General features: G+C 47.7%; 1 protein-coding gene across 1 annotated transcript in view; it reads left to right on the forward strand.

The window, feature by feature from the left end:
• Nucleotides 1-11582, forward strand: part of LOC134983363 (uncharacterized) — a 163209-nt gene extending 151627 nt beyond the window's left edge. The window contains exons 8-9 of the mRNA XM_063949067.1: nt 127-229; nt 9924-11582. Coding sequence (XP_063805137.1) covers nt 127-229; nt 9924-11582 — 1762 coding nt within the window. The remainder of the gene's footprint in view (nt 1-126; nt 230-9923) is intronic.
• The last annotated feature ends 712 nt before the right edge of the window (nt 11583-12294 follow it).

The raw sequence follows: 12294 nt of genomic DNA on the forward strand, positions 1-12294 counted from the left end.
CTCCTCTTGTTTCCGTTCGATAGCATCGACCCTGGAGCCCAGACTGTCCACGTCTGTTTTCAGACCTGAGATAGCCTCCTGTACCTCCGCACGTATTGATTTTTTAATATTGCGCATTTCGGACAGGAGAAGGGCGACGTCCGCTTTTGTAGCGGGGGTGGAGGAAGAGTCTTCATCTGAGTCTCGATCAGACGTCGCTGAAGCAGGAGGAGTCAAGGAAGTTTTCCTGGTGGACGGTGGAGCAGAATTCTTGAAGTAGCCCACCAGGTTGTGGGTGTTCGATTTTTTACCCCCTTTAGGCATAGTGGCAGAAAGACGTGAGGTAATATGGTAGTCAACACCTGGGCGGGGTAGCTCCTATAGCATTAGAGTCACACACGGGATCGGGTGCATAACGTATCGAGATCACATGATAGACGTTTCACAGATGGTGATCAGGAAGGTTCAGTCCGGTGCACTATGATGTGTAGGTGTTAATCAGGCCCCAACGCAGTGGGTGTATGCTCCCGGCCCACAGAAAAGTTGGAATCCTCTGGAGGCCGAGATGTCCGTTAGGGTCACCCAAGGCCCCGTAGCTGTTATATGTGAGGGGGAAAGGGAGGGCTCCCGCGGTGGGCTTTGAGAGGTCTCGTCTTGTAGGGTATTATAGCCCCTCCGAGGTAGCACCAGCCCGTGGGAGCACAATTTAGCCTTGGTAGGGTATATTAAAGGAGAGAGGGCAATTGCAGGGTGAAGTGGTCGCTGCACATCAGGTTTTCCCCCCTCACAATTTGGCGTAGTGAGCAGCAGTGCCGAGGTACTGGGCACGGGGGTCTAGGCGGGGGTTCTGAGGGGTGCTGGGAACCCAATCCCCCAGCGGCGTTTTCAAGATGGCCGCCGGGCTTCACGCACTCTTGCCGTGCGGCACTATTTTGTGTTCGGTGCGATGAAGAGGTAGAGGTAATAGGGCCTCTTCTAGGTATGTAGCCGCCAGCCGAGCAATCAGGAGCGGTGTCAGAGGCCGCAAAATCTATCCGCGGGTCCGGCCCCGCAATCGAGGTCCCGGTCTGAGGCCCGCCGCTAGGCCGTGTCTCGCGGGAGCTCCGGGGACCGCTTCTCGGGTCCGCGGCACGGAGCAGGTTACAGCAGGTGAAGCGGTATAGGCACGGGCTGCGGGGAGAGGGAGGGAAGAGCCCCGATGCTGCGCTGGTGTGCACCGGTAAGGGGGGGACTCACCCACCGTACTGAGCCGCCTCCGCACACGATCCCGATGGCTGCTGCAGGGATCATGCAGGTCACACGGTCCCGATGGCTGCTGAGGATATCGCTTTCCGTCGGTCCGGCGTATGGGCTCGTCTTCCCGGTCTTCCCGGACGGCAGTCCCGATCAGCCTCACTTCCGGTGGGGTGGGAGGCCGCACCACAGACCCCGGCTTCTTATGGAGGGGAAGGCCGCAACCTGCAGGAGCCCTGACAAGGGCTCCCCGGCTCCGCAACCGACACCCTCTGGTACTAGCTGGAACAGGGAGCCGGTATACTCGTTTAGAGGTGTGTGGTGACCTGTGAAGTATATTTTATAGGTGATAGAAGGCCCAAACCTACAGAAGCACACACACTTCACCTCTTCTCGGCTTGCTAGCCAGGCCACGCCCCCCCGTCAGGACACTTATTTAGTAGTTTATATAAATTTTCTCTGACGTCCTAGTGGATGCTGGGGACTCCGTAAGGACCATGGGGAATAGACGGGCTCCGCAGGAGACTGGGCACTCTAAAGAAAGATTTAGTACTATCTGGTGTGCACTGGCTCCTCCCTCTATGCCCCTCCTCCAGTTAGAATATGTGCCCGGACAGAGCTGGGTGCTTTTAGTGAGCTCTCCTGAGCTTGCTAATAAGAAAGTATTTTAGTTAGATTTTTTCTTTTCAGAGAGCTTCTGCTGGCAACAGACTCTCTGCTACGTGGGACTGAGGGGAGAGAAGCAAACATACTAACTGCGGCTAGGTTGCGCTTCTTAGGCTACTGGACACCATTAGCTCCCGAGGGATCGAACACAGGACCTGACCTTGTCGTCCGTTTCCGGAGCCGCGCCGCCGTCCCCCTCGCAGAGCCAGAAGACGGAAGCCAGCGGGTGAAGCAAGAAGACGTCAAAATCGGCGGCAGAAGACTCCTGTCTTCATATGAGGTAGCGCACAGCACTGCAGCTGTGCGCCATTGCGCCCACACTAACCCACACACTCCGGTCACTGTAGGGCGCAGGGGCGGGCGCCCTGGGCAGCAATTGATACCTCCTGGCAAAAGCTGCATATACACAGCTGGGCACTGTATATATGCATGAGCCCCCGCCAGTATTTTTACACAAAATCGCGGGACAGAAACCCGCCGCTGAGGGGGCAGGGCCTTCTTCCTCAGCACTCACCAGCGCCATTTTCCTTCCACAGCTCCGCTGAGAGGAAGCTCCCCAGGCTCTCCCCTGCAGAATCACGGTAGAAGGGTAAAAAAGAGAGGGGGGGGGGGCACATAAATTTAGGCGCATTAATCATAATACAGCAGCTACTGGGTAAACACTAAGTTCCTGGGTTATATAGCGCTGGGGTGTGTGCTGGCATACTCTCTCTCTGTCTCCCCAAAAGCCTTTGTGGGGTCCTGTCCTCAGTCAGAGCGTTCCCTGTATGTGTGCGGTGTGTCGGTACACCTATGTCGACATATTTGATGAGGAAGGATACGTGGAGGCAGAACAAGTGCAAACAAATGTGGTGTCGCCCCCGACGGGGCCGACACCTGATTGGATGGATATGTGGAAGGTGTTAAATGATAATGTAAACTCCTTACATAAAAGGTTGGATAAAGCTGATGCTTTGGGACAGTCAGGGTCTCAGACCATGCCTGATCCTACAGCGCAGAGGCCCTCAGGGTCTCAGAAGCGCCCACTATCCAAAATGGTTGACACAGATATCGACACGGATTCTGACTCCAGTGTCGATGACAATGATGCAAAATTGCAGCCTAAAATTACTAAAGCCATCCGCTACATGATTATAGGAATGAAGGATGTTTTACACATTTCAGAGGAAAACCCTGTCCCTGTCAAGAGGGTTTATATGTATGGGGAGAAAAAGCAAGAAGTGACTTTTCCCCCTTCACGTGAGTTGAATGAATTATGTGAAAGAGCGTGGAATTCCCCTGTTAAAAAAGTCCTGATTTCCAAAAGGTTACTTATGGCGTATCCTTTCCCGCCAGCGGACAGGGTGCGCTGGGAATCCTCCCCTAGGGTAGATAAAACTCTGACACGCTTATCTAAGAAGGTGGCCCTGCCGTCACAGGATACGGCTGCCCTAAAGGATCCTGTGGATAGAAAGCAGGAAGGTATCCTGAAGTCTGGATGTGTAGTGCTGTAGCAGCATGGACAGATAATCTGTCTGAGGAGCTGGATACCTTAGACAAGGATACCATTTTACTGACCCTGGGGCATATAAAAGACACTGTCCTATATATGAGGGATGCCCAGAGGGACATTTGCCTACTGGGCTCTAGAATTAATGCAATGTCAATTGCTGCCAGGAGGGTCCTGTGGACTCTGCAATGGACAGGTGATGCCGACTCCAAAAAACACATGGAGGTGTTACCTTACAAGGGTGAGGAATTGTTTGGGGACGGTCTCTCGGACATGGTTTCCACAACTACTGCTGGGAAGTCAAACTTTTTGCCATATATTCCCTCACAACCTAAGAAAGCACCGTATTACCAAATGCAGTCCTTTCGCTCGCAAAGAAGCAAGAAGGTGCTTCCTTTTTTGCCAGAGGCAGGGGTAGAGGAAAAAATCTGCACCTTACAGCTAGTTCCCAGGAACAGAAGTCCTACCCGGCTTCCACTAAATCCACTTCATGATGCTGGGGCTCCACGGGTGGAGCCAGGAGCGGTGGGGGCGTGTCTCCGACATTTCAGCCACCAGTGGGTTCGCTCACGGGTGGATCCCTGGGCTATACAGATTGTGTCTCAGGGATAAAAGCTGGAATTAGAAGTGATGCCTCCTCACCGTTACCTCAAATCGGCCCTGCCAACTTCCCCCATAGAAAGGGAAGTAGTGGTAGCGGCAATTCACAAGCTGTTTCTCCAGCAGGTGGTGGTAAAGGTTCCCCTTCTTCAACAGGGGAAGGGATACTATTCCACAATGTTTGTGGTACCGAAACCGGACGGTTCGGTTAGACCCATATTAAATTTAAAGTCCGTGAACATTTATCTGAAAAGATTCAAGTTCAAAATGGAATCGCTCAGAGCAGTCATTGCAAGCCTGGAAGAGGGGGATTGCTTACTTGCATGTCCCCATTTATCCGCTTCATCAGGAGTACCTCAGATTTGTGGTACAGGACTGTCATTACCAATCCCAGACGTTGCCGCTTGGGCTCTCCACGGCACAGAGAATATTTACCAAGGTAATGGCAGAAATGATGGTGATCCTGAGAAAGCAAGGAGTCACAGTTATCCCATACTTGGACCATCTCATAAAGGCGAGGTCCAGAGAGCAGTTGCTGATCAGCGTAGAGCGCACTCAGGAAGTGTTGCAACAGCATGGCTGGATTCTGAATATCCCAAAGTCGCAGCTGATTCCTACGACGCGTCTGCCCTTTCTGGGCATGATTCTGGACACAGCCCAGAAGAAGGTGTTTCTCCCGGTGGAGAAGGCTCAAGAGCTGGTAACTCTAATCAGAGACCTCTTTAATCCGAAACAGGTGTCGGTGCATCACTGCACGCGAGTCCTGGGAAAGATGGTGGCATCGTACGAAGCCATTCCCTTCGGCAGGTTCCATGCGAGGATCTTTTAATGGGATCTGTTGGACAAATGGTCCGGATCGCATCTTCAGATGCATCGGCTGATCACCCTGTCCCCCAGGGCCAAGGTGTCTCTTCTGTGGTGGCTACAGAGTGCTCACCTTCTCAAGGGCCGCAGGATCGGCATACAGGACTGGGTCCTGGTGACCACGGAGGCGAGCCTCCGAAGTTGGGGGGCAGTCACTCAAGGAAAAAACTTCCAAGGGTTGTGGTCAAGTCAGGAGGCCTGTCTGCACATAAATATCCTGGAACTAAGGGCCATATACAATGCCCTGAGTCAAGCGGAGCCCCTGCTTTGCAACCAACCGGTGCTGATTCAGTCAGACAACATCACCGCGGTGGCTCATGTAAACTGCGATGGCGGAAACTACAAGGATTCTCCGGTGGGCGGAGAATCACGTGCAAGCACTGTCAGCAGTGTTCATTCCGGGAGTGGACAACTGGCAGGCAGACTTCCTCAGCAGGCACGACCTCCACCCGGGAGAGTGGGGACTTCATCAAGAAGTCTTTGCGCAGATTGTAGGTCGGTGGGAACTGCCACAGGTAGACATGATGGCATCCCGCCTCAACAAAAAACTACAAAGATAGTGCGCCAGGTCAAGAGACCCTCAGGCGATAGCTGTAGACGCACTGGTAACACCATGGGTGTTCCAGTCGGTCTATGTGTTACCTCCTCTTCCTCTCATACCCAAGGTGCTGAGAATCGTAAGAAGAAGAGGAGTGAGGACAATACTCATTGTTCCGGATTGGCCAAGAAGGACTTGGTACCCGGAACTGCAAGAAATGCTCACAGAGGATCCATGGCCTCTGCCTCTCAGACAGGACCTGTTGCAGTAGGGACCCTGGCTGTTCCAAGACTTACCGCGGCTGCGTTTGACAGCATGGCGGTTGAACACCGGATCCTAGCGGAAAAAGGCATTCCGGATGAAGTTATTCCTACGCTGATAAAGGCTAGGAAGGACGTGACAGCAAAGCATTATCACCGCATATGGCGAAAATATGTTGCTTGGTGTGAGGCCAGGAAGGCCCCTACAGAGTAATTCCAGCTGGGCAGGTTTCTGCACTTTCTACAGTCTGGAGTGACTATGGGCTTGAAGTTGGGATCCATAAAGGTCCAGATTTCGGCCCTATCTATTTTCTTTCAAAAGGAACTGGCTTCTCTTCCTGAAGTTCAGACGTTTGTTAAGGGAGTGCTGCATATTCAGCCCCCTTTTGTGCCACCAGTGGCACCTTGGGATCTCAACGTGGTGTTGGGTTTCCTTAAATCCCACTGGTTTGAGCCACTTAAGACCGTGGAGCTGAAGTATCTCACGTGGAAAGTGGTCATGCTATTGGCCTTAGCTTCGACTAGGCGTGTGTCAGAATTGGCGGCTTTGTCGTGTAAAAGCCCCAGTCTGGTTTTCCATATGGATAGGGCAGAATTACGGACTCATCCACAATTTCTGCCAAAGGTGGTGTCATCTTATCATTTGAACCAACCTATAGTGGTGCCTGCGACTGCTAGTGACTTGGAGGATTCCAAGTTGCTTGACGTAGTCAGGGCTTTGAAGATTTATGTAGCCAGGACGGCTGGTGTCAGAAAAACTGACTCGCTGTTTATCCTGTATGCCCCCAACAAGCTGGGTGATCCTGCTTCAAAGCAAACCATTGCCCGCTGGATTTGTAACACGATTCAGCAGGCTCATTCTGCGGCTGGATTGCCGCATCCACAATCAGTGAAAGCCCATTCCACAAGGAAGGTGGGCTCTTCTCCGGCGGCTGCCCGAGGGGTCTTGGCATTACAGCTTTGCCGAGCTGCTACTTGGTCGGGTTCAAACACATTTGCAAAATTCTACAAGTTTGATACCCTTGCTGAGGAGGACCTTGTGTTTGCCCATTCGGTCCTGCCGAGTCATCCGCACTCTCCCGCCCGTTTGGGAGCTTTGGTATAATCCCCATGGTCCTTACGGAGTCCCCAGCATCCACTAGGACGTCAGAGAAAATAAGATTTTACTTACCGGTAAATCTATTTCTCGTAGTCCGTAGTGGATGCTGGGCGCCCGTCCCTAGTGCAAACTTTCTGCAATACGTGTATATAGTTATTGCTTAATAAAGGGTTATGTTATGTTGGCATCCATTGTTTGATGCCCTGTTGTTGTTCATACTGTTGACTGGATATCACAAGTTATACGGTGTGATTGGTGTGGCTGGTATGAGTCTTACCCGGGATTCCAAAATCCTTTCCTTATAATGTTTGCTCTTCCGGGCACAGTTTCCTTAACTGAGGTCTGGAGGAGGGGCATAGAGGAAGGAGCCAGTGCACACCAGATAGTACTAAATCTTTCTTTAGAGTGCCCAGTCTCCTGCGGAGCCCAAAATTGAATACAAAAGATTGGCGCTCTACAGTACACACACTATATCTAGTTGGATTCAGACGGCTGCTCACCAGTTGTGGGCGGGCTGCCCCAACAATGGATCAAAATGAATGTGAAAAAAGAAAAAATGGGAGCGCAGGATGAATCCAATAAGTATTTTTTATTAAAATATGGTTATATCAACCACATAAAAGTACAGTGCATGAACTAGCCTAAAAATAATGAACAATTAATAATGTATAAATATATACAAGACTGCCGTATCTCCTGAACCAATATGAATAAGAAAACCTTTAATAAACCCTAATTAAGGGCTGCATTGATGCTTCATGAAAATCAGCCGTGCGTCCACGGGCTGAAGTATTTGTAAGAAGGAGACTGATGAAAAGTGCCTCTGTTATAAATCACTGTTAAAGTGTACACTCTCTTCTCCTTGTACACAAAAGAACCTCATTGGCAAAGTGTATCCCAGTATTGAACTTGCGGACAACCGTGCTGTATTATTAAATGGCAAATCGACAGTGATGATAAAAGCTTTTTATTCATTTCCTTCTGATGAAACGGCCAGCGTTGTAGGCCGAGAAACGCGTTAAGGTACTCCATTGAAGGACTTAATTTGACTGCTGCATTCTCCTGATACTCTGTGAGCCGCATATATCGAGTGGACCGTAGCCGCAATTATAACGGACTTTCCACCAGCGGCTGGGGACTCTGCTGCTTCAATCTTTCTGCACTGCTGCACGTTTAAATTGGTACAGTACCCTTCAGCGGAGAAAAACAACCGTGTTCATCTGGATGGTTCACTGGTGATGTGATCAGCTGTACTTTCACTGCATAGAGCCGCTGCAAACCCGGCTCAGTACAGCGCCTTTGACGGAGAGGCTCTCACATCCAGTGACATACTACAAAGTGAATTTGACCATCACTGTCTATCTGCTACTTAATAATACAGCACGGTTGTCCGCAAGTTCAATACTGGGATACTCTTTGCTAATGAGGTTCTTTTGTGTACAAGGAGAAGAGAGTGTACACTCTAACAGTGACTTATAACAGAGGCACTTTTCATCAGTCTCCTTTTTACAAATACTTCAGCCCGTGGACGCACGGCTGATTTTCATGAAGCATCAATGCAGCCCTTAATTAGGGTTTATTAAAGGTTTTCTTATTCATATTGGTTCAGGAGATACGGCAGTCTTGTATATATTTAAATATTATTAATTGTTCATTATTTTTAGGCTAGTTCATGCACTGTACTTTTATGTGGTTAATATAACAATATTTTAATAAAAAATACTTATTGGATTCATCCTGCGCTCCCATTTTTTCTTTTTTCCTACGGAGCCCGTCTATTCCCCATGGTCCTTACGGAGTCCCCAGCATCCACTACGGACTACGAGAAATAGATTTACCGGTGAGTAAAATCTTATTTTACACCTTATTGAAAGCAGAAGCCAAAGCATGTGATGGCCGGGCGCCATGATCCAAAATGGCAGCCACCTCACTTCCCAATATCACCACCGGGCTCCAGTGACTATGGGCAGCCCGTTCTGTCCCCAGAAGTAGTGGGAGCTGTGCACCTGTGTGATTGGGAGAGCAAGTGCTCCCTCCTGAGCCAAAAGCTCCTCCAAGGTAGGTGTCCGGAGCGTGCAGGAAAGACTGGGCGCACATAGCCCCAGACTACAGCCCGTGACTTCAGCAGCGTCACTAGGCTGCGGCAGTGAACAGTGCCCGGAGTGAGCGGAGCGAGTGGCTTTTGCACAGTAGGAGTGGGGGACTTAATAAATTGGGTCTTGGTCCCAGTGGTGGCTGAGAGCTATCAGGTAGGGTAGATAAGAAGCTACTTAGTGAGGAGAACTCCAGAAAGCACGTCTGGATGGACTCAGGCCCCTCTTATTTATTATTTTATATACTAACGGGTGATAGGTGTGGTACATCCCTACAAAGGCAGATCCAATCTCTTTCTCATCAGACTTTGCAGTCTTTCCTGCAATCTCACTCAGATGTTCACTGCTGCCAGTAGCACACGTATGAAAAGCAGAAGTATGACAGCAGCTGTATAGATTCTGATATGTAATTCTCCTTATCATACTTACCGTACTCACATCATCCTTATTACTATTGAGAGAATAGAGGTAAAACACTGATGATGGGGGTGTAAAAGTGGATTATATCCTAGCAGATGATGATGATTGCAGGGTATTATATGGTGTATTGCATGTAAAATACTTTGTTCCACACCTACTCTGCTGTAGCAATATACCTTATATAAGGGTGAGTAACACATGTACAGGCTTACCAGCGTATGAGCACACACATAAAGGAATGCTACCTTACCAATGCTTCCAGGAGTAACGTTAGGAGACATTTCTCTGATCCATCATCTCATATGACTGATGTTATTGTTCATCTAGAATCTCCAATTCATACGATATGTTCCCCATCCATTGTTTTACATTGGAGCTGACATAGGACTTGGCGAGTGACTACATCTCCATATATATTTCATGGTTAGTTACCAGTACAAGAGAGAGTTATATCTAAGTCTTATTATAATATTACATTTGTTATTGTGAGTGTTCTCAGGAGGGTAGACACAATGATCGTCTGAGACACAATATTATAAAGCCTTCATTAAAAGTTATGTTTTATTATACACACACATTTACAATTAAGTGTCCCAGAGAGTCGTCTTCTCCTATTGTTTACAAGATTAATATTGTTACAGAAAATGTCTCATTTCCATAATGTGTTTTATTTCCAGCAGATGGACACACAAGCAGGAATATCTCAGAAGGACATCTAATGTTATCCCCGGATTGTGACATAAAAGATAATGACAGTAGACAGGAATCTCCCGGAGATAACCCCATTACCCCAATTATACATCCAGCTCTATCAGCTGATCCCTCTGATCCTGGGGAATGTTCTCCTGATCACTCTGATATTGGTGCATCTGTTACAGCTCTGACAGTAGATACAGTGTTTCCCTGTTCTATAGATGCCAAATGTTTTACACAGAACACAAAGCTTATCACCCATCAGGCAGCTAAGGCAGGTGATAAACCATTTCCATGTTCTGAGTGTCGGAAATGTTTTACATACAAATCATATCTTGTTAGACATCAGAAAAGTCACACAGGTGAGAATACATTTCCATGTTCTGAGTGTGGGAAATGTTTTGCACATAAATCATATCTTATTAAACATCAGAGAAGTCACACAGGTGAGAGGCCATTCCCATGTTCTGAGTGTGTAAAATGTTTTGGACACAAAGCAGATCTTATTAAACATCAAAGAAGTCACACAGGTGAGAAGCCATTTTCTTGCTCTGAGTGTGGGAAATGTGTTACACGGAAATCACAACTTGTTGCACATCAGCGAAGACACACAGGTGAGAGGCCATTTCCATGTTCTGAGTGTGGGAAATCTTTTATACAGAAATCACATCTTGTTAAACATCAGCGAAGTCACACAGGTGAGAATACATTTCCATGTTCTGAGTGTGGGAAATGTTTTACACCCAAATCGTATCTTGTTATACATCAGAGAAGTCACACAGGTGAGAGGCCATTTCCATGTTCTGAGTGTGGGAAATGTTTTACACAGAAATCACACCTTTTTAGACATCAGAAAAGTCACACAGGAGAGAATCCATTTTCTTGCTCTGAGTGTGGGAAATGTTTTACACGGAAATCATATCTTGTTATACATCAGAGAAGTCACACAGGTGAGAGGCCATTTCCATGTTCTGAGTGTGGGAAATGTTTTATAAAGAAATCAGCTCTTGTTACACATCAGAGAAGTCACACAGGTGAGAATACATTTCCATGTTCTGAGTGTGGGAAATGTTTTGCACATAAATCATATCTTATTAAACATCAGAGAAGTCACACAGGTGAGAAGCCATTTCTATGTTCTGAGTGTGGGAAATGTTTTACACAGAAATCACATCTTGTTAGACATCAGAAAAGTCACACAGGTGAGAAACCATTTTCTTGCTCGGAGTGTGGGAAATGTTTTACACGGAAATCGCATCTTGTTATACATCAGCGAATTTACACAGGTGAGAATCCATTTCCATGTTCTGAATGTGGAAAATGTTTTGGACACAAATCAGATCTTATTAAACATTATAGAAGTCACACAGGTGAGAAGCCATTTTCTTGCTCTGAGTGTTGGAAATGTTTTGCACATAAATCAGATCTTATTAAACATCAGAGAAGTCACACAGGTGAGAAGCCTTTTTCTTGCTCTGAGTGTGGGAAATGTTTTACACGGAAATCACAACTTGTTACACATCAGCGAAGTCACACAGGTGAGAAGCCATTTCCATGTTCTGAGTGTGGGAAATTTTTTGGACACAAATCAGATCTTATTAAACATTATAGAAGTCACATAGGTGAGAAGCCATTTTCTTGCTCTTAGTGGGAAATGGTGTTTAAGTAAATCACATCTAGTTATACATCAGAGAAGTCACACAAATGAGAAGCCATTTCCATACTCTGAGAAGTAAATCAGCTCTTGTTGCACACAATAGACATCACTCAGGTGAGGGACCATTTTAATATTCTGGAGTATACTCATCATTGCCATGTGGTTCTTATCCTATCTCCTATGCTATTTGCAATATACATGCTACCGCAGGGTGAAATAATCAGATGTCATGCCCTCATCTACCACTGCTATACAGATGACCTGTCTTTTGCTCCGGGTACTGAGAACCCAGTACCATTCCTAAATGGTTGTCTAGCTGAGCTCCAGGTGTGGGTGATGCCAGTTGACTGTGACTCAGTCCTGGTGAAACAGATACACATGATAGAAGCTCACCGTCATAGGGCAGGGCTACAACTCAGCTTTGCAAACCAACGCTTGGGCGTTCAGAGTTACAAAATACTGATCCTGTGTGGAATCTTGGTTTCCTGGATTGTGGAGTGACACTTAGACATCAGGTATCAGCCACAATCAGATCCTCATCTGAGGAACATAGCCAGACTCCAGCACTTATTTCCCTCAGAAGATCTACCTACAGTCATACATGCACTTGTATCATCACGCATAGACTATTTCAATGTCCTCTACCTGGGTCTCCCAGCAAAATAATTGCACCGTTTGTAGCTTGTACAGAATGCAGTAGCCA

Source organism: Pseudophryne corroboree, assembly GCF_028390025.1.
Source record: "Pseudophryne corroboree isolate aPseCor3 chromosome 3 unlocalized genomic scaffold, aPseCor3.hap2 SUPER_3_unloc_13, whole genome shotgun sequence".
Classification (NCBI taxonomy): domain Eukaryota; kingdom Metazoa; phylum Chordata; class Amphibia; order Anura; family Myobatrachidae; genus Pseudophryne; species Pseudophryne corroboree.